Source organism: Microcaecilia unicolor, chromosome 5 (assembly GCF_901765095.1).
Source record: "Microcaecilia unicolor chromosome 5, aMicUni1.1, whole genome shotgun sequence".
Classification (NCBI taxonomy): domain Eukaryota; kingdom Metazoa; phylum Chordata; class Amphibia; order Gymnophiona; family Siphonopidae; genus Microcaecilia; species Microcaecilia unicolor.
The window spans coordinates 177594593-177618081 of record NC_044035.1 but is presented as its reverse complement, the minus strand read 5'-3'; the positions used below and the strand labels follow the sequence as shown (position 1 = coordinate 177618081).

At 41.1% G+C, this 23489-nt stretch overlaps 1 protein-coding gene across 1 annotated transcript in view; it reads left to right on the top strand.

Moving 5' to 3' along the window:
- Positions 1 to 895: 895 nt before the first annotated feature.
- FCSK (fucose kinase) overlaps positions 896 to 23489 on the top strand; it is a 394768-nt gene continuing 372174 nt past the window's right edge. Inside the window, 2 exon segments of the mRNA XM_030203610.1 lie at positions 896 to 957; positions 19007 to 19126. Of these exon segments, the coding sequence (XP_030059470.1) occupies positions 19024 to 19126 (103 nt within the window). The 5' untranslated portion in view covers positions 896 to 957; positions 19007 to 19023.

Below are 23489 nucleotides of genomic sequence, written 5' to 3'. Positions count from 1 at the left end.
GCCCCCGTGAACTTTGGTCGTCCCCGCAACGGACTGTAGTTGAGGGCGCCCAAAATCGGCTTTCGATTATACCGATTTGGGCGACCCTGAGAGAAATATATAGAAGGGGGGGGGGGGGGAACTTAACCGACCACAAAATATGTAACAATATATAAAAAATATAATTAAAGGTCGGGTCCCTCAATCACACTTAAGAAACAAAAAAAAAATTATTTTTGTTTAAGTGTGGTTGAGGGACCTGACCTTTAATTATATTTTTTCTACAATGAAAATACATGAGATCTATTTGCATGCACTGCCTCCATTGTATGCAAATAGTCTCATGGATATTCATTGGGGAAATCCTGAAAACCCGATTTGGCAAAGGGCAGATTTGGACACCCAGTCCTTAGCAAACAGAAAACTTTTACTACAAAAGAGCCACTATTAAGAAGCAAAAAAACCAGCATGCTTTTAACTTCAGCCTTAGCCTACTTTCAAATTCTCACCAGCTGTTTAAACTCGATCCTAATTAGCTTGCTTGGCCTATCAATTAGCTATCCTTTCTCCTAGAAGGACTTCATCCTTTTCTGCTCCTATTTCACCCTTACCTAAGTTATCAATGAGTAAAACAGCTGGCTGCTACGAATGCCTTCTATGGCTTTAAGAATAGAAAGAGGGTTAGGCTTCTCCAAAGCAGCCCTTTCTGGGAACAGTGGTCCTGATTTTTCCAATCCTGTTAGTTACATTCCAGAGAAGGTTAAAAACACCTGCTACTTCTAAATACGCCTTCACAATATTAGTAAAGCGACTCTAGATGTTAAAACAAGAGTAAAACTGTTTGCTTTGTTTCACGATTAAAAGCAGCTTGGGGTTAGAGGACTACAGGTCCCGGCATGCCAAGCTGTGGGTGCAGGGGCAGGTTAAAGGGATGGTGACGTCAGGCGAGTTGCAGGAGTGCTTGAGTTGGTGAAGAAGGTGAGGATTGGAACTTGACAGCAAGAAACTAGTCAGAAGACAAAATCTAGTTGTTAACTATAAAAGCAATGTAAAATCGGGCGTCGTCGTTTGCTTTCTGCTCTTTTCCCATAAATGCAAGTTGCAGTTATTTAGGCTACTTCCTGGTTTGAAGGGCAGGTGTAGTGGAAAAGATTGTCACGCTAAGCTTAGGAGCCAGCTCTGTGGGTGAGCACTTCGCAATATTGACCAAGCTCTTTTCTTGTTCTCAAGGAGGGTTTATTTAATATAGTGTTTAACATTCCCAATCATTTCAAAATGCTAGCGCCTACAGTCCATTAGCATGTAAGGCATAAACATGTTCTCTCCTTTCCTCCGTGGGCAGCATAAGATGTGTAATGTATGTGCGGTGGGGGTGGGGTTTGCTCAATGTATATATGCATTTTTTTTTTTTTAGCAAAATAGGTGAGACATCCCCCTATTCCCTTAGCTTCAGAGAGAGAATGGGGATATGGCAACGACCGAGAAAATATTTTTGTAGTGTTGGGGATAGAGGAGACACTGATGCTTACAGCTTACTTTGGTTTTGACAGCATGGGCACCCATCAATATCCACAAGACTATGAGCACAAGGTTGAGAGTCAAAGTGTATTGGTGTGAGAGTTATCAGGCCATGTGCCTGTATTTCATTCCATTTATTAAGGGGCCCTTTTACTAAGCTGCAGTAAAAAGGACCCTGCGTAAGCGGCAGGGGCCATTTTTGCTGTGCACTGAGGCCCTTTTTACTGCAGCGGGTAAAAAGGCTGAAAGAAGAAATGGCCATGTAGTAAGATTGAACTTACCACATGGCCAGGTAGGGGTGCACTTACACCGCCACCCATTGAGGTGGCAATAAGGGCTCCTGCGCTAACCCAATGGTAACTGGACAGCATGTGGTGCTGCCCGATTATCACCGGGTAACCCCATGTGGAAATATTTTTCCACTAACACCGGAAATGCCACACTCTGGGGGTGGAACTACGGCTGGTACCTGCGCTAGAGGTTTCCATGTGGCAATACCGATGGGGGCCCATTCAAAGTGCATCGGCTTTGTTGGCATTAGTGCACCAGGAACTGCTATCACAGCTTGATAAAAGAGGCCCTAAATTTGATACCTGTTTGTTGTCAATATTACTACTGTACTTGTTAAAGAGAAAATTGGATAGTTTGGAAATTGTGGTGCTTTTCACTGGAGCAATAAAACTATTTTTATGCTAGCCATGTAGGCAACATGGATGGAGTTGTCAGTAATCTGATCTCCACCTCAACATCATGAAGTAATACAAATTATGGGCATTTTGAGGATTGTGGCGCTGTCCCTGGAAATTCAGTGCCGGGCCATGTTTGGACTCCAGCATTGAATTAACCGGATATGGTGAACTGTGTAAAGATGGGACTGACTTTTATGAGATTCTATTTATGTGGCTGTCTTGGCCGGTTAAGTGCTGAATATCGGACATGTGTTTATTCTACCCCTCTATAGACCCCCGTGGGATCCTTCCACACGGAGGTGTACAGAGGGTTTGTTCTTCCATGATCTTGTGGACCGCCTCCCTGAATTCCAGTGACACCCTTTCCCATGGGTATCGCCACTGGGGAGGCATCAGAAGGCGCAGTTCAAATCTTATTCCCATGACCACAGCTTTCTGTCTCTTTGGATCTAAGTGAATCTTTGGCCAGTTATGTGCCCGCATTAAATCTATAAAATATCTATAATGCTGTTACAGTTAGAAATCTTACTGATGTGTGTGTTGTATGGTAAGACAGATGATAGGTAGAGAATGGATTGAAGTGAAGACAGAGACAGTTCAGTTAAAGAAATAGTCTTTTTATTCTTACCAAATCAGGTATTAGTCAGGTACATTCATCGGACAGATTTGAGGCTCAATTGGACAGAGCTTTGCCCTCGGAGAGACGTTGGGGAATGTTCCAAAAATCTGTCTAAATCTCATCTCTTTTATAGGAGCTGGTCTCAATACAAGTCTATGGCAAGACACTTTTTTTCTTAATCTTGCATAACCTCTGAATCATACTTTACACCGGTCAGGTGCCCATCTCTCCTTTCCGTTTCAGCTATTGCAAGTTATTGTGCAATTTCCCTTTTTGTCAACAACTTTTTTTTCTCTTTTTTTATGAAGATATCTAAATATGGATATATCAATTTCATATCATCTTGTAATCTGGGTGCCATCTCATTAAAGACATTCTCTATCTTACAAACCAAGCTTTCCATTTTTGTCCATAATTTCTACATCGTATGTGTCACATTCAATTTGAAAGTTGTACCAGGTTTCATTAAGACTCACCAAGCAGTCCTGCTCTTGCAGGCCCTCTGCTATAAGGCCATCAACTGCTTCTCAGGCCTAGGCAGTGCTTTTCAACTGTTTCAAGCTATGCAGCTTGGCCTACCACCATTCCAGTGGACAGGTTTCAAGCTAGAACACATATTAACATTCCCCTCTTCACCCTATCCCATAGGGTGACACCAGGGTTAACGTACCGTGGTACCATCCATTCCAGAAGGTATCCCATAGAGCTATCGAATTTGGAGAGTCTAATTGAAAACCAGTATAGTCGAATTCGTTTGACTTGAGGTTACCATGTAGGCACTACTTTGGCTATTTCAATCCCTCTTGGGGCTTATCCATATATGTGATTAAGTAACATACCATAACTACAACAATAATATTTTTCTTTAACCTATTAATATGCAGGTTCAATCTTATTCTTACCTATATGTGTATATATTGCTAACAATCATTCATTCTTTGGTTATATACTGATTATATCTTAAGTATACATTTGCATAGATTACATAATCATATTGATTATTAATTGCATCGTTTCATAAAGCTTTACGTTATTATATTGCATCCCTGTGTGCTACTACCTGATTATACAGTTGCAGACATTTCTACAGTGTCTCTAGCATTTGCATAGCGATTGGTCCATCTCATAGGGAGGTAGTCCAATGTATTATCTCCTGTGGTGTTGGGAAGGAGATTTTCGTACAGGGCATATTGGCCTGCTGTTGTCTTTTTTGTTATTGCGGTTTCAATTAAGCGTTCTACTAAGCCTCTAGCACAAGGGATTATGCAGCATCCTACTAATACAAAAATTGCAACCACTATGATTATGGTGGTGGCTGCAGAAATGATAAATGTCTTCCATTTACCAAAGGCTTTATCCATCCAACCAGTCCAAGATGTATCAACACCAGAGTTCTCTGCCAACTCTTGTGACAGTGAAGTAAGACCTTTCAAGGCTCTGGTAATTGATCCATCTGGAGCAGTGTTATTGGGGATAAAGGTGCAACACTGTGTACCTATTTTGTGGCACACTCCGCCATCTGCTGCTAAAATCTGGTCAAGCACTAATCGGTTTTCTAACGTCATTCTGCTAGTGGAGTCTAACTGTGCTGCAATTCCTTGAACCGCATCTCTAGTGTAATTTACAAATCTCTGCTGGTTGTAATATATATAGTTGATCCAGTCTAAGTTCTTGTTAATAGTAGCCCACCAAAAGAAGGCGGATTCGAACCCTGCAGCAATCTGGTTCCTGGCTTTGAACTCATCAGGGACCCCTCTTGGAACTCCAATTGCATCTATATAAACCCGATCGTCAAAGGATCCAGGCAGTGCATGTCTCTTCACTCGTGAGGAAGAGCTGCTATGAGGAGGAATCAAGGATGCTATAATAATTGGAATTACCAATTTGACTAGGGCACATCTGCCTGTCCAACTTCTATGAAGTGTATGGTGGATGGTGTGGCTTCCACAATACCACCATACATCTGCTCTAGCCTGTGAGAAGTCTGTGAGGTTCAGACCCCTTAGAGCTCCTTTTGCTAGGGAACTATTGCAATTGGTCAAATTACCCAAAAACCGTGAATTTTTCACTCCATATCGTTCCAGACATGTATGATATCTGGTACCAGGATCTGGAATCCTAAATGCAGGAGGTACCCTCAGCCGAGGGGGTAAGTAGGGGTGGTGTTTGTCAAGATGTTGACAAGACTGATTAATTTCAGTTGTTACCTGCAGTAGCTCTAACATACACCAAAAACCATCTGGATCATTGTAAAGATCTAGCGGAAAGGGAACTACTGTTGGTTCTGCTCTTGCATGGGCACAGAAATAACAATTAGAAACATTCAAACTCTTCGTAGTATAATGGGCCCATTCGAGCCACAGATTAGTATCCCCAATTCCTGTTTCTAATGCCATTAAATCTTTGGAATTATTAATTGGTACAATCTGATAAGGTATCTCTACTTCAGGGATCTTTGTTGGCATCAAGGGGTTCTTGTCTGGTTGGGGAGGGGGAATAATCTGAAATTTTCCAATTGGATCTCTGCCAGTGGTATCAATTCCTAAGGAATAAGTTCTGTAGGTGACAGCAGTTACTCCTCTGAAAGTGATAGCCACTTGATTACATTTGGTCATCGGACAAAGGTTAGACACTCGTATTTTCATAATGGAAATACTCTTTTTAAGATCAGGAATTTCGCTACCTGAATAGGGAACCCATGAACCTGTGTACCACCATACTTGTGCCCAACTTCCGCAGTTGGAAAAGGGACATAGGTATATCTCAGAAGCTGACAGATATTGCTGCACCGGATGCTCACCACACATAGTGTAGGCACACACGTCAAGGGTTATTGTGGTCGTCTGTTCAGTAGTGGGTAATGTTATTTTGTAGGTGGTTGTAAATTTCTGCAGAAAATTTTCTAAGTCCTGTGCTCCTTGTACGATGGGCATAGTGAGCACACCCAAGAGGAGGGCCAGGCACATCATGTTGGTAGTTTTCATGATTAAACACTGTATCAGGACTGTACGAAGGGCAAGTGACGGCTAATGATTAAGATGAGTAACAAAATTATCCCTAGGGTCTTAGCAAGAGCTGCTATCACAACAATCACTATTCCGAAATATACCAAGGCTTGATATATCATTAGGAGTTACTTGAGTAAGGGGGAAAAATTCTAATAGCTCCTTTTTCGGTGGGATCGGGTACTTCAAAAAGGCTAAATACTTCCAAAGATCCCCATCCAACTTCTCTAATGAATAAAAACGGTATCCAGTCGGTGCCAAGTACGGCGTATGCGATTAACCAAAAATCCACAACTTCACCACTTTCTGGTCTTACTAAGAGCACTTCAGTCTGTTCTACTTGTAAACCTAAATTTCCTCCGAACAATGCCAGAGTATGTGTAACCATTCGACTGGGGCCCAGTGTCCAACTCTCAAGTAAGGGTTCACACAGTATCTGGTACCGGGTAAGAGGATCCCAAGTGGGATCGTCTTCTGGAGCTGGGTCCCAATGGGGATGGCCTAACTCTCGAGGGTCTAAAAGGTAATTTGGGGGTTCAGGGATTACGTGATCACCTAAATTAAAAGGTGACAGTGGTGGGGATTCGAGAGAAGGAACGGTTTGTGGCGGTGAGGGCTGGTTGTTCAGTCTGCTATGGGACATATATTGATATGTCACGGGTGTAAACGTACGGCAGCAAATGAACCTCTGCCGTCTGGTGAAATACAATACTTCTCAAGAGGTCTGTTCCCAATCTTTCTAATGAAAAGCCACGGCAACCAATCCGTACAATACAGCTTATAAGTGACAATCCAAAAGATAACTTCTTCACCTGTCTGAGGTCTAATAAATGGAAGGATACTTCGAGCAACTTGTACTGTCACAGCGTTGCGGAGTATGGAGGCACGATGTTGTACAATTCTGGCGGGTTCGGGACCTGGGGCGTGTAATAAGGGCTCACACAACAAATGATATCTGTAATTGGGGTCCCAATAACTACAATCGTCGGGCGCAGGGTCCCAATATCCGGGCAAACTATGTAGGGGGTCAGTCTGGTTCATATGGGGGATGGTAACAGTTAATGGGGGTGCTATCTGGGCGGGCGTGTGGCTGGGACTCTGATACCTGGAGTGGTTAAGGTAGTATTCGTGGAAGGAGGAACGTCACTACTAGGCACCAGAGGATAAGGAGGCGGTCCACAAGATCATGTCTGGCTAAGTACCTCTGAATATGCTCAGTTACCCCAGGACAGGCAATTTAAAGTTTATAGCACTACTGAACACGTGCAGTACTGTGTACTGGTGATGTGTCCCTGCCACAAAGAGCTTACAATCTAAATGTGTAAGAGGCAACAGGAGATAAAGGGCCCTTTTACTAAAATGTATTAGAATGTGGGTTAAAGCATGGTAACCTGGGATTTTGCCACTGCTAAGCACAGATTTAATGCAACGCTTATTGGAGGGGTTCAGTTTTATTGCTAGTTGTGTGCTAATGTCATTAGTATTCAGCATCTGCTTAGCATTTACGATCCTTCTCCCCATTTCCTTTGTTCTTACTGCCTCCCTCTTTCTATATCTGTTGTATAATTGTGTGCTGTTCCTTTCTTTTTCAACATTTTATTGTAGCCTGTACACCGCTCTGTTCTGCCTGGCAGCTAGGGTGATTTATCAAATCTAAATTAATTATAAACTGCTGTGTTAATTCTGCATTATCCACTTAGCCTGCGCTAATCATAATGCACTAGCTGGGTAAGGCAGGAATACCCACTCTCAGGCCATGGCATACCAATATTTGAAAAATTTTTTGGGAGTTGGGGACTTCTGTTGTTTAAATTTATGGAAATTATATAAAATTCTTACTGTGCACCGCCTTAAGTTTCTTAAGAAAAGCAGTAAATAAATCCTAACATAAATAAATAAAAGGTCTTAAGATAATCAGCAGGTTTTCCCTTTTTATTCTTTTGAGTTTTCTAAATGGTCATCTCTGCATTATTCTTTCTTGGAGATCCCCTTTATGGTGGTCTGCAATTTTCATTTTCCTGTATAGTTTTGAGGTATCATGTATATTTATTTATAACATTTGTATCTCACATTTTCCCACCTATTTGCAGGCTCAATGTGGCTTACATAATTCCGTAAGTGGTGATTACCAGTTCCGGATAGGAGAAATACATAGGTGGGGTAAAGGGACAGATTAGGTTAGGTTACAATCTACTTATGTCAGCTTCTAGAATTGTCCTTTATTAATTTAAGGGGGGGGGGGGGGGGAACAGAGATCCATGGAAAGAGAAAAACCAACTCTGAAACTGCATGACCGCTTTGAAGACTGCATTTCATGATTCCATAACCTGTATTTGTGTACTACAGGCGTTCTTGTGGGGGTGGGGGTGGGGGAATGAATAGCTGGTGGACTGGTGTAAATGCATGTGCAGTGGGATGGCTGGGTTAGATGGCAATGAGGAGAGTGGGACTGTTCGCTCCATGTTCTTAATATCTACATTAAGTATATATGCACTACAAAGAACTATACAGTATTAGTTATAGTTCTGTTTTTCTTTTCATTTTTTTAGATATTGGACTCCATCTGTATAGCTTTAAGTTTAGTTTGAATACAGCAAACATCCACACAAAGGTATTACATGGACCTTCATGTTTGTTTTGTTTGATATTACTGTATTCTTTTCTTATGTATTTTTAAGATTGCTTTTATCATTATTGTTATATATTTTTTTATCTGTTAAGCTTTTTGTATTATAACCTTTTTGTATTATAACCTATTGATTTTAAGTATATGTGACCCAGATACTGATGTCTATGTTTTTATTTGTTTATGCATACTGTGTCAATTGTAAAACATTTTGGTATATATATATGTTTTACTTATATTGATTTTAATTTGTATATATATATATTTATAGACTTGGCCGAAACATGATTCATGTCGAGTCTTGATATAATAAAGATGTTGACTTGGGTATTGTCTGCGGCTCTTTCTTTAGTCGTCACCCTTGTTGTGACTATTCTGTTCTTCTATTTTCTTGCTGTGTCCTACTAATAAGGAGAGTGGGACTGTTTGCTCCATGTTCTTCCCTCCATTCTCCTCCTGCTCTAAAGCCCCCAGCACCAACAGCCCTGCTCCTCAGCTGGGTCTGCTCTTTAGCTGATACTGCATGAGCTCTCTGCCAGTCTTGCATCTTTTCAGTTTTTTTTTTCTTTCAGTTCTTGCATTTTAGTTTTCCTTTTTTCTGATTGCCTGCTAGACCTACCTGCGACAAGTGTTTTGGAAGAACAGGCAAAACAAAAACTTTAAGCATATTTCTATTTTGTTTTTATGAAACACACTAAAAATTAAATACAGAGAGGGAATGCAGTATGTGAAAGTGAATGAGTAGCTACTTATGACCAAGACACAAAGTAGTGTAGTTGCTTTACTTTATTCGGATTTCTAGACTGCTTATACCAAGAAGTTGAAGGGACAGCTGAGACAAATCCTCAGGAGTTACATAGCAGTTAAACTACAATTATCATCAGTCCGACATAAGAAGATTCACAATTGTATTGTGCGGTTTCAAAACAGAAGTGTATTATGAGCATAGATATTTCTTGAATAAAGTTGTTTTGAGTTGTACTCTGAACAGTATATAGCTAAGGTTGTCCAGATTTAGTACTAGGTCTTTCCATATTCTAGGGGCTTGGTAGGTTAATAGTTGTGCAAATATGTTGATTCTTTTATCCCTTTAAGTGAGGGGAATGTGAAAGGAGAGTGGTTGAAAGTTTTTTTTTTTTTCTCGATCTGATGGCTTAATTATATTCTATATATGTGAAATGAGGTAACTTGAATCCACTGTTTAAATGTAATCCTCGCCTCTATTGGCAGCTAATGTAGTTCTTTGAACAGATGACTGACATGATCGTGTTTGTGTAGGGAGAAGATAAGGCATACTGCTGTGTTTTGGACAGTCTGTAGTTTTTGCATGTGCTTTTTTGGAGCACCTAGTAGTAGGAGGTTGCAATAATCTAGTTTTGATTATTTATATACAAAGGCTTGATATACTGCCATATGCCATAGGGAATGGCTTCAAAGTGGTGTACAACAATGCTTCATGGAAGGGTAAAGGGTACAGTGAGGGATAATATAGAAAACAAGGTTTAATGAGAAGTTGGGTAAGCAAGAGTAAAAAGATGAGTCTTTAGAGCAGTTTTATATTCATGGTAGGAAGATTCTAGACTAAGAGCAGAAGGTAGTGCATTCCAAAGCTTTGATCTAATGTAACTGATGGCACAAGCCCTATTGGAGTCTAGATGAATGATAGAGAGAGGGGGTAATGCAATTTGTCCTGCTTCAGAAGAACATAAAGTACAGGACGGGGTGTATGGTATCAGAAGGCAAGAGAGGTAATCTGGGTCCTTAGGAAGATGTGACTTAAACACCAGAACTAAGATCTTAAACTGGATTTGTGCAGAAGATAGCAACCAATCCTCTTGGAGGAGTAAATAGTCCTCTTGAAGGAATAGTTAAACGGTTTAGCACAGTGAAGGAAATGATTTGCAGTGGATTGCACCAATTGAAGTCTCTTCCAGGAATAAAGAAGTCCTGAATAAAGAGAATTGCAGTAGTCAAAATGAGTGATAACTAAGGACAAAAGAAGTGTTCAATTGCTGCAAGTGGAAAAGGTGACCAAACTACACATATATGATAGAGAAAAAAAATGGTGCCTTGACCGCTGCACTAATTTGAAGACTAAAAGTGAGATGGCTATCAAAGATTACCCCAAGAATTTTCACAGCATCCTGAAAAACAAGGGAGTGAATATCAAGAACTGGAAATGATGGAGTAAAGGAACAGAGATTGGGAAAATGGATAGCCTTACATTTTGTTGTTAAGAACAAGGCGATTTTCACAAAGCCAGGCAGATACCTGTGAAATGCAATGGTTAAGTTCAGATAGATCAGACTGAGTGGGACAAAAGCAATTTAAAACCTGAATGTCATCAGCATAACAAAATGGTAAATAATGGTTAGACTGAATGAGTGATCAAAGGCATGAGAAAACCATTAAATACTGTGGGAGCTAAAACGGAACCATGTGGGACACCAGAAGTCACAGAAAAAAAACATGTGATTGAACATGACAGTGAGATACCTGATATGTGCGATCAGCAAGATAACTTTGGAACCAATGGAGAACTGTACCAGGAAAGAATGATCTACCAGATCAAAGGCGGAAGATAAATCCAGTGAAATAACCAGTACAGAGAGGCGCTGATGAAGAGAGGTCCTAATAGAATAATAGAAAGCTGCTAGTATAGTTCTGTGCTATGACATTGTCAAAAGCCCACTTAATATGGATGTAAGGCCATGGAATCCTGTAAATAGGTAGAAAGCAGAAGATGAACTATAATAGTAATGACTGGACTAACAGTCTGGACTGCATGGTCTCAAAGTATTTTCTGATTTGTCGGAGCATTCTCAACAGGGAGGAGGAGGATTTTACCATCGTAAACACTTGTAGAATAAATTATTGTATCTGATCTAGCTGGACTCCCAGTAATTTGGTTATATTCTGTAGTGTAAATTGTGTGTCTCCAGCTTTGATTTGACTTTGTAGTGGGTTTGGGTTATAGTCAAAGGGCAGAATTTTTTTTTTTTTTTCTGAGGAATTTTAGTTTGTGCTTCCTCATCCAGGAAGGAGCTTATGGAGCCTAAACAGGTTTCTACCAGTCCTGACACCTGTGCTATGTTAGATGAAACCAGGAAGATGACTGAAATATCACCCGCATAACTATAACTAATGAAGCCCTTTCAGGATAGTTCTAACCCTAATGTGCATAGGCATATGTTTAATAGCATTGGGGATATGGGGGATACCTGAGGGACTCCACAGGGGTTTTTACAGCTTTCTGATAGGACCCCTTTTTGTTTTACTTTGTACTATCTGGTGACCGGAAAACCTTTGAACTAGGTCAGTACCTTGTGTTCAATGGTCCACTAGTTCGAAGGTGGAGGATAGATTGAATTGTAGCAGTAGTGCCATACCATTTCTGCTTAGGATAGATCTGGCTTTGTCTGCTATGGATACTAGTATAGGCTGTATAGAGAGAGGTGTGACCAGCAGAAGAAAAGAGGTGTTGATGCTCCTGTACAAGTCATTGGTGAGGCCCCACCTGGAGTATTGTGTTCAGTTTTGGAGGCCATATCTTGCTAAGGATGTAAAAAGAATTGAAGCGGTGCAAAGAAAAGCTACGATGATGGTATGGGATTTGCAGTTCAGGACATATGAGGAGAGACTTGCGGACCTGAACATGTATACCCTGGAGGAAAGGAGGAACAGGGGTGATATGATACAGACGTTCAAATATTTGAAAGGTATTAATCCGCAAACAAACCTTTTCCGGAGATGGGAAGGCGGTAGAACGAGAGGGCATGAAATGAGATTGAAGGGGGGCAGACTGTTAGGAAGTATTTTTTCACGGAGAGGGTGGTGGATGCTTAGAATGCCCTCCCGCGGGAGGTGGTGGAGATGAAAACAGTAACGGAATTCAAACATGCATGGGATAAACATAAAGGAATCCTGTGCAGAAGGAAGGGATCCTCAGGAGCTTAGCCTAGAATGGGTGGCAGAGCTGGTGGTTGGGAGGTGAGGCTAGTGCTGGGCAGACTTATACGGTCTGTGCCAGGGCTGGTGGTTGGGCGGCGGGGATACTGCTGGGCAGACTTATACGGTCTGTGCTAGAGCCGGTGGTGGGAGTCAGGGATAGTGCTGGGCAGACTTATACGGTCTGTGCCAGAGCTGGTGGTGGGAGGCGGGGTTGGGAGGCAGGGATAGGGCTGGCCAGACTTATACGGTCTGTGCCCTGAAGAGGACAGTACAAATAAAAAAGTAGCACATATGAATTTATCTTCTTGGGCAGACTGGATGGACCGTGCAGGTCTTTTTCTGCCGTCATCTACTATGTTACTATGTACTACTGTTTCTGTGCTGTGGTTAGCTCTGAAACCTGATTGAGTAGAGCATTGTAGTGCCTTGTTAGTCTACGTTAAAGGTAATAAATAGAAATAAAATGATACCCATTTTTATTGGGCTAACATAATTACATTTTTTTACTAGCTTTCAAAGGCCATAGCCACCTTCCTCAGGTCAGAAAAATATAAGCAAAGTTGAAAATATCAGAATATACAGGGTGAGGCAAAAAAAAAAATAAAAGTAACCCCCTTGAATTTTTTGCCATTTTCTCAGCAACCACTTCAAATTTAAATGAGAAATTTTATGTACATTTAGTCACCATACTTATGTACTACTATTATACAACAATTAATTATCTTAAGCAATGTTGAAATTACTGACATTTTAGTGTTATTACCTAGAGATATTTGTGCGTTAAAAATGTTCAAGCTAAAACACAGTAAAATAATGTCATTCAAATGATACAATTGACAATGTGTCAAGAGTTTTGCAGTCACTGTGAATGCTCAAAATGTCCACTCCAACTTTATCACAGGCCTTCAGTCTCTTTGGAAAGTTCTTAACAACTTTGTCGATTGGTCCCTTTGACAGGCTGTCCCAGATTATCTGCAGCGCTTTCTTGAGTTCGGCAATTGTTTGCGGCTTTGGGTGGAACTTGTGATAGGCCTCTAATATTGTCCCCCAGACAAAAGTCTGTCACTGTGACATCTTTAACAATAAGCTTGTACTCTGCTTTTAATATTAAAAAAAAATAATAGTAGTTTTACAGTGCAAACATTTTTGAACGTGCAAAAATTGCTGGGTAATACTAAAAAGTCTGTAATTTTGCCATGTTTAAATATAATCTCATTCCATTTGGTACATAAATGTAGATAGTAACAACAAATAAAGCTGTAAAATTTCACGTTGAAATTCCAAGTGGTTGCTGAGAAAACAGCAAAGAACTCTGGGGGGGGGGTAACTTTTTTTTTTTGCCTCACCCTTTTTTCTATTTGTCCCCTTCCCTTTGGAATGGCCTTCCTAAGGAGATCAGATTAGAGAAATCCTATATCCATTTCCGAAAACTTTTGAAAACCTTCTTTATAAGTTATGTAGAACAGAACTTAGCATAAGAGATAAGGTAAAAAAAAAAAAAAGAGAGAAAAAGGGGTAGCTTAACTGTATATTAGATTTTTAATTTGTATTGATTTTATTACGTAGTTTATTCTGATTTGCTGTGCTTTCCTGTCATGAATGGAATTCCTATGTTTGTTTGTTTGTATACATTAGTTGTTTTTATACATATGTAAACCGTTCTGTTTTGCAGTTGCAATAAGATACGGTATATAAATTAACAAATAAAAAGTGAAGCATAAAAGAATTCCAATGGCATTCTTAAGGGGCAAAGGTAGGGATGGGGTGAGAAACTTCAAAGGTAATTCTTGAATAGTGTTTACCTTTCCTTTTATTATTCTGACTATAAAGTCATTGATTCAGTGTTCTGGGCCTGAAAAATGCTCACCCACTCTTACATTATTATTATTATTATTTTTTTTAATCTTTATAAGTTTTTAGAATAATACAATAATACACGTATGTGTAAGAAATGAACAAACTCCATATGGTGTATCCAATTAATCATCAAACATTTTCAAAGACTAAAATAAAAGCAACAACCCCCCCCCCCCCAAAAAAAAAAAAAAAAAAGTACCAGTAGGTTAACAGAGAATAAAGCAAAACAGTATGTGCATATGTTTAAAAGGAGTTGATTTTACCTAATAAAGTTACACGCAAATATCACTTAACATAGTTGACTAGCAATGACCATGTTTTACGGAAGAACAAAATGTGATCAAATTTTATGGCAGCTATTTCCTCATAACGGCTATATGAACAGAGCAAATTCCACCATTCATGAAATGAGCTGTGCAGATTATTTTTCCAATGTAAAACAATCAAGTGAAGAGCAAGCAAAATCATTAAATTAAAGAATTTTACATGTTTTAGTGGAACTGACAAACCAAGGGTGGATGCTTTACGGATTAGTACTTTAAAAGACAAAGCATCTGGAATGCCAAAAACCTTCTGAAAAATGTCCCAAATCAGTTTCCAATACAGTTGCAAATTATGACAGTGAAAAAGCATATGATCAAGGGATCCCACAACAGATTGACATGACCAGCACAAATTTTATATATTAAGATTTACTTTAGCAAGCTTTGCAGGCGTCCAATAGGATTTATGAAAAATATAAGTGGATTGTAAAAGAGCAGCTGATAGAGTTCCCATTCATTCTGGAAAGTGAAACATTTAGTTCCTTTTCCCAGGCAGAACTTAGGGTGGAACTCTTACATTCTGATACTTTCATCTTTTGCTCACATTGTTCTGATTTGAGGAAGAAATTTCTGGCCTTGAAAAGCTACTCAAAGGAGGATCTTGCTGGTGCCCGGGTAGTTCTGTTGGCAAGCATTGGAGTGATGCCCCGATGCTGAGCATGACATCCTGAGATCTTTGGTTCCAGCTATTTAGAGGTGTCCCTGCCACGGTGCATCTGAGGATTTTGCTGGTGCCTGGGAAGTTCTGTCGACGGGCATTGGAGTGGATGCCCTGACACAGTGTGTGACATCCCAAGGTCTTTGGTTCCAGCTATTTAGAGGCATCCCTACTGCAATGCATCTGAGGATCTTGCTGGTGTCCGGCAAGTTCTATCAGGGCATCCACTTCAATGCCTGCCGATGTTGATCGTGACATCCCGAGGTCTTTGGCTACAGCTATTTAGAAGTGTCCCTGCCGCAGTACGTGGCCACGAGCACATGGCCTTCAGAGCACTAGAGGAGTGAGGAGGGTGAAAATTCTGCTCCCGTCCACGGGGAAGCATAAAGATGGGAATACTAAATGGGTCCCGTCTGCTACTGTTAGGGGGCCAAATGATCATCATGTTCAGCATGTGATGAGTGGAATTGTGAGTATTTTCTTTCCACCTAATATTTTCCTTTCTTTGGGGGGATAGAACCCCTCCCTCTCAATCTGCAGTATTAAGGGAGAAGAGTGACACTCCTATTCAGGTGCACCTGTCCTCTTCCGGGGCTGAGTCCCCGATGGTTGGATCTTCTCCCATGCCTAATATTCCTCTGCAAAAGTTAGTTGCACAAGTTAAATTGCTTGTACTGGTATCATTAACTTTTGCCTCTAGTAATAACTGCTTCAGCTTCAAATTTGAACTTAACTGATTGTTCTTTTAAGGATGTTGTGTTGGCAGTGACTAGGATCGAAAGGTCTCTTCAAGATCATTTTGTCATCATTAAATACATTTACTCAAGAAGTTATAGCTAAGTTTGTTGACCAGGATGAAGAACTTGTCAAAATAGAATGAAGGGTGGAAAAAAGGTTGAAACTCAGGTTGCCTCCTGCCAAGCAGCTTTGGCTGCAGCTGCTAAGGATAGCTTGGTGATTCTTTCTCATATAGAGCATTTGGAAAATGCATCTAGAGCATGCAATCTTCGATTGTTAAATTTTCCTGTTACACATTAGCTGCATTAGAGCTTTTCCGAATGTACCTTCATGATATATTATGGCTGTCTGTTGATTTATTGTTAATAATTTATATTATCTTCCTTCACCTATTAAGTTGACTGGACAGGAAGATGCTATTTATGGACTCAATCAATTCACCAGATAGTTTAGATTTAGCAAAGTTTTTGGAATCCTCTCATGATATTATTACAAAGTGGTCAACTTTCTGCTTATCTTTCAATCTGAAGCTCATAAGATGTTGGTTTTGAAGGCATATTTTCCTTAAAAAAAAGTATATTGTTTTGTGGTTGGACTATATTAATGTTTCCCAGTGTCTCCAGACCTACACAACTGAAGCAGAAGGCTTTCCAGCAGCTTAAATCTAGAGTGTTAGCTGTAGGAGCCACATTTTTCCTTAAGTTTCCTTGTAAATGTCTGGTGACATATAAGGGAAATTATTTTTTGGATCCTTTGCATTTGGAAAATTTTCTTGAGGATAAATCTAATGTTTCTGTAGGTAATTAGGGTTTAGAATTGTATTTTCAGGTCTGCTAATAATGAATCAATTGTATTTTTTCTTTTTTTTCTTCTCTGGCAGTTTGGCAAGATTTTTCCTTGATGTGGGTTTGAATGTTTTGATGTGGTTATATATGTGATGGGAAATTTCTTGAGACATTTTTCTTTGTGTATTGTATATGCATTTAATAAATAAAAGAAAGAGAGAAGCTAGTCAAAAATGCATTGAAAGTTAATACGATAAAGGTTATCATCTTATTTTCCTTTTTATGTTTTGTTTTATTTCTATTTATTAACTGAGAGATGAAATTATCATCCTATCAATTAGAGAGAGAGAGAGCATTATGTACTGAAGTAAACCCATGAGTCACTTCTAGAAAATGCTGCTATGGGGCAGGCAAACATAATTCCCTTAATGAAACACTCAACAATGAATTATTGCGCCAAGAGATCAAATTTTACCTCTGCCAAAACCATGATGAGGAAGATGTTGGCAGTTCAGTACTTCCTGAATCAATATGTCAAGCTCCAGGTCTGGCCGTCTTCAAATGTAGGCCAAAAGCCCACCTTTTTGAGGCTGCTTTTAACTAAATAGCCTCACGCTACTTTTAATATTAGCGCACGGCCATTTACCGCCCCATTAAAAAAGGCCTTTTTACCCGCTGCGGTAAAAAATGGGCCAGCATGCGCTAATATCGTGTGTCCAAACTAGAGCAGGCCACCTTTTACCACAGCTTAGTAAAAGGACCCCTTAGTAGCCTGAATTTAGGAGCTCGGCTTTTTTTTGAATACCGGGCCCAGCATTTTTCAGAAGTTTCTTCAGCATGATATACTTTGCTGAAAGGAAGCTGTCAGGCTTAGTAAAGGTGAAAGCAAAATGTACAGAAAGGAGGATTTTGGTGTCCTGCTTCTATAGATATTTTAGTAATCCCTTCTGTTTTTTATTCTTTCCAATCTAATGGAAGTTAGAAACAATTGTACATAAAGGGTCGAGAATATCTATCTGGTCTGTATTGAGGGCAAAATAACTCCTCAAAAATGTAACGGAACAGGATTGAATTTGCCATGGGATAAAACACTGAAAAACAGGCCAGGTAACATGATAAATGATGGCAGATTATCAAGTCATGATTAAACCAACAATGAATACGATATAAAATACTTGATCATTTTCTCTCTTTGGCATTTCTGGGACATAGACCACAGAAGTTCACCCGGTCCTGTCCTTAGGTGTTAAATATGCTTGCTTCCAGGAAAGAAATTTGAGAGGGCAACTCAAAGGCCACCTGCAGATTGTACCTCTGTCAGCTTTGTGCAGGCTTGGGGCCCCCTTTGGCATGGGGGCACAGGGTAACTGTCCTAGTTACACCCCCTCTCCCCCCAACATTCGATCTGGTAAAAAGCCACATTGAGTTTGAAAATGGGGCAGATCAGACTAGAGGATTCCAGAGAAGTGAGCACCAAAAAATGTCCCAATGCATTTCTATGGGAGAAGTATTCCAGCTTCTATAGCATAGAGACCTAGATAAAGTGAAACATAGCAGGTAGGGAATTTTGCCTTGCAAACCTCCTACTACCATCTCACAACTATCTCCTCACCCCACACTTAACCCTCTGCCTCACCAACTGCCTCCTCCTCTCTGTCCTTTTAAGTTAAAAGATACATGCACACATGTGGAGGGGTTGAAAGAATTCCAGAACTTTGCTCCGCATGCTTTTCCCACTTGTTTTTTATTTTTTAGCCTTTTTATTATCCTATTCCTTGTAATCTGATGGTGCAGAGTTCTGACCTGCCACACTGCAAATGACAACATTTTGTTTGTTTGTTTTTTCTACAATTTTGAGAATGTTATTAGCTAAGCTCAGCGGGATACACCAATCTTGTGATATAAATTGTTGTAACTTTCCTACTACACCATAAAGATATCAATAAATTCACTGTAAAAGCTTTGAATTTCAAATTGCATTTCATTAAATTTCTGTACTTTTTTTGAGCTAAAAAGGGCACTTTTTATTCCACTTCTTCGATCCCTGAGTTACTTCTCTTTTCCTCTGTGCAGTAGTGGTATATAGTTTGAAATACCAGGATTTAATAATATTTGTGTAGTTTTGTTTCTACTTCAGGAGGCTTGAATGAGAGGTGACCTGTAACTTTTTGGAAGTGGTATTAAGCACCCTTTAACCTTGGAGTTTGGGTGGGTTAGTACAGAGTTCTTACTGTAACTAATTTTTAACCCTGTTGCAGGCTGCACACCAGTATCGATGCAGGTGGTACCACCGGTGGAAATGGCATCGAATGGAGTGGAATGGACTAGCCTTGTTCTCAGCTGCCAACACAAGGACAGTGTCTACGCATTCCAGAAAGGCAAGTGAGGCTGGTCTCTGAGCCCAGAAGTACCAGGGTCATTTATGCTGTTGAATAGGGTCAGCAATTGCCAATTTAGGGGCCCTTTTCCTAAGGCCTACTGTGCGCTAAAAGAGCACTACTACGGGATGCGCTGAGGCATCCCATGGGTATTTTTCACTTAGTGTGTGATAATCCTGCACTGGAAAGTCTTTTTTATTTTCCAGCATGGGAGGCATGCCCATGGGTGGAGAGTAGGCATTCCTGTGCTAATTGGGTAACACAGGCACATTACTATGTGCTACCCGATTAGCTTGGGAGTAAGGAGGAAGCCTTTACCACCTCCTAAATCGGTGGCAGTAAGGGCTTCTGCGGTAATTGACATGCGCTAATGGGAAAATTAACACATGGCCAATATATAAAAAGTAGAGCACAGCGTGTGGAAAATCCACATGCTGACACTAGCGCTGGCCACTTTATAGCACAGCTTGATAAAAGGACCCTTAGTCTTTGTAATATAGCTGAATCATGTCTAGTCCATCCTTTCCTGTCTACTACCACTGTTTTGATGCTAATCTACAAGAACACTTATTGTGACCTTTTCCTCTACCACAAACTCCTGGCTCTGTGTTTTCCACCTTGCTGCCCCATGGGGGCATTCCACAAGAGTGTGCCCACATTTAGATGCCACTTGAGTGCGTGAATGTGCAGAATACTGTCACTTTCAAAAGCAACTCTGCACTTAAGTGGCATATCACATGGAGGAGCTTGGGAGGGACATGGGCGGGTCTGCCACTTAACAGGGCTGAATTAACCATTGGACCAGGTGAGACTCTGGCCTAGGGTGCCGGCGATTATGGGCACCAAAATACCCAGCCTCTGACCCCCTTCCCCTAGCCAGTGTCTCCCCTTCTCTCTCCCTGCAGGCCTGGTACCGCTCCTTCACCTCTCTCACTCCCCCCACAGTCCTGTAAAGTTTACACTTGTTGCTGGTGGCAGCAGCATGACAGGCTCAGCCCCTGGGTCTTCCCTCTAATGTAATTTCCTAGGGGTGAGACACGGCAGAGGAAAAACCCAGAGTCTGGCCAAAGGCAGCCTGTCATGCTGCTGCTACCAGCAATAGATATAAACTTTACAGGATCATGAGGGAGCAGTGCCTGACCTGCATGGAGAGAGGGGGGAAAATAGAGACTGGACTGGGGGAGAGAGGAGAAAGCTGCCAAACCCGTGCTGGTGGGGGAGGGAGGGGTGCCAGAAGTGATGCAATTGAGGAGGGGGGGGGGGGGGTGTTGACAAAGTAAGGAGTGGAGGAGTGGGCCTAGTGGTTAGAGCACCGGTCTTGCAATCCAGAGGTGGCCAGGCCAAATCCCACTGCAGCTCCTTGTGATCTTGGGCAAGTCACTTAACCTTCATTGCCTCAGGTACAAAATTAGATTGTGAGCCCTCCTGGGAGAGAGAAATACCCAGAGTACCTGAATGTAACTCACCTTGAGCTACTACTGAAAAAGGTGTGAGCAAAATCGAAATAAATAAATAAAGTTGGCTCAGGGCATCATTATCCCTTGAGCCGGCCCTGCCAGTTACGCACACAACCTACAGAATACAGGGGTCCTTTTACTAGCTGCAGTAAGCACTAACATTTGCTTACCACAGCAAAAAAATGCCTCACCATGGGGTGTGCTCAGGTATTCCGCAGTAATTTTTGCATGTGTGCGTCTTACCCTCGTGCTAAAAAATAAAATTTATTTGGAGCTGGAGGACTGACCGCTGGGAGCCATTCCATCAGGCACTATGCCAAATGCTGGTTCCATCCTGCCTTGTTGAGGAATTCATGTGTGCTGGAATATTAGCATGCTCTAGCCAAGGCACGCTGAGAGCTGGAGGATTGTGACCACTGGGAGCCTTTACATTAGGCACTATGCCAGATGCTGGTTCCATCCTGCCTTGCCAAGGGGTCCTTGTGTGCTGGCATATTAGCACATTCTAGCTGCGGCCTGCGGTGCAAGCCTGTTGGCGCATGCCCAAAAGGGCGTAAAAGGGGCAGGACCCACCACTTTGGATCCTCTTCAGAGGTATGAAGAGCAAGGAACTTTCCACTCTGCTCCCCTCCAAGGGGAAGCGAAAAGGGAACAAGTCTAAGCCTCAAGTAGTAGCTGCCTTGAGGGGACTGATGGATCAACATCTTCGAGCAACTAATCCGGTTGTACCATCTCAATCTGCGAGCTTGCTTGCTTCCCCGGAAGCCTCCCTTTCATCTGGGGGTTGAACTCCACCCCCACAGCCTATTTTGGCTCAAGAGCTGGATGGTGTTCCCAGACGAGTGGACGCCACGGGCAGAAGCTTAACTTCATTCCAAATTCTGTCTCCCACTTCCCTACCTCCAGGAATGGAATCTTCATCATTCCAAGTTAAGGTACCTGCCTCCATTTTGTTTTAAATTTAGGGTTCAGAGACCCCCAAGAAGGCTGGAGTGACCTTAAATCTGACTCCATCTCTAAATAGCACTAGTACTGGGGTAATCAAGGAGTTGTGAAGTTCTAAAAGGAATTGCCACTAAGAGAGATGTTAGGTCTAAGGAAAAGATACCAGCCTTATGACAAACTGGATTTATGTCACAGGTTATACAATGCAGTGAAAGATAGCCTGATACAGCAAAAAGCATTTATACTTACAGCCTCTGATCATAAAGTGAAGTCCACAAATCATCATTTGGAATGAGGAGTTTATTTGCCAAGATTCAAGTCAAATCAGTGATGTACAACAGGCACGTACAATCTATTAATTATAGGAATATAATAATCCAGCTGCAAACAGGTGTTAATTAGTTCCTAATCTTTTATAATTTCTCTTACCAATTAAAGGTTTTACAAGGGAAAGCAATTAGGTAATTTGTCAATTCTGCTGGACACATTGGTTTCCCTTGGAGAGAGAGAGTGGCAACCCTTCTCTCTAACTTAAAGCAGGAAATACCCTGATTTTTATAGGTGCCCTCAGGATATGGATAATATGCTAATGTCATGGTTGTCACTGATTGGTTCATGCTAATGAGTAGCTTCCATCTTGATAACATGGTTTTGTCTTTAGCTCGCTTGACCATAAATCTTAAGCAAGACCCTGCATCCAGCTACACCTTTCCTTTCTCACACCATGGCTGACCACAATCCTGCTCACAGGAAAGTCTCCCTCCCCTCTTGGCAGCTAGTTCCCTATTTTCTTTGCACCTGGCATGACTCACTCATTTCTCAACTTGTTTTTCTAACTTACATTGGAGAAAATTCCACTTTGTAACAGATACGGCTTCCATTTTGTGCTGAAATCCTCCATTTTGTTTCCATATCTATTGACCTAACTTTTCCTAATTTAGCTTATTTAGGCCTCAATCCGGGCTACAAACTAGGCCATACTTTTCCAGTAAGCTCCCAGTTATGTCAGCCATCAGATTTCTGACTCAGCCAAGGTCTGTAATGGCCTGAGCTCTATGACTGGGCCCGCCACCATTCCAGTGGGGGGGGGGGGGGGGTCTCTGGCTGTACCATAATTATACAGTTTCTTATAAGCCTGTTGACTTTTCCACTGTGAACTGTACTTAGCAAGAGGTTTCACTGAAGGACTTGTTGGTAGCTATCAATAAGATGGATAAATCTTTACAAGATAATCTGCTTTTGCCAAGTTCACAGAAGAAGTGGTTGTAAAGTTTAATGGTCAAGAAACTAGACTTAAATCTTGTGAACAGCATTTGGATAAGATGGATTCTCAATTGGCCTAGTGGTTAGGGTGGTGGACTTTGGTCCTGAGGAACTGAGTTCAATTCCCACTTCAGGCACAGGCAGCTCCTTGTAACTCTGGGCAAGTCACTTAACCCTCCATTGCCCCATGTAAGCCGCATTGAGCCTGCCATGAGTGGGAAAGCGCGGGGTACAAATGTAACAAAATAAATTGAATGTTACACACTCTACATAGAGTACTATTACAAAAGACTGTCTTGCTATGCATCCGCAAATGGAGTCTTTAGAAAATGTATCTAGAGCCCATAACCTCAGGTTTTTAAAATTTCCTGTTACACATTTCCTGGCACAACTAGTGCTTCTGAAAATTTATTTGAAGGATGTCCTTCAGCTGACAATTGAGGAATTCTCAATTAATCAGCTATATTACCTTCCCTGAGGCTCTAGAGATCTCAAGGAGGAGGGGGCCCGATAATATTCAGTCACCCGATAGTCTGAATATATCTAAATTTCTCGAATAATCTCAAGAACCTATTACCAAAAGATCTACTTTGTTGGTATCTTTTCAAAAGGAGGAATTTAAATTTTCTATGTTAAAAGCTTATTTTCCCAAAAAGATTGTCTCCTTTTTTAAGTATTATTTTGTTCCTAGATGTTTC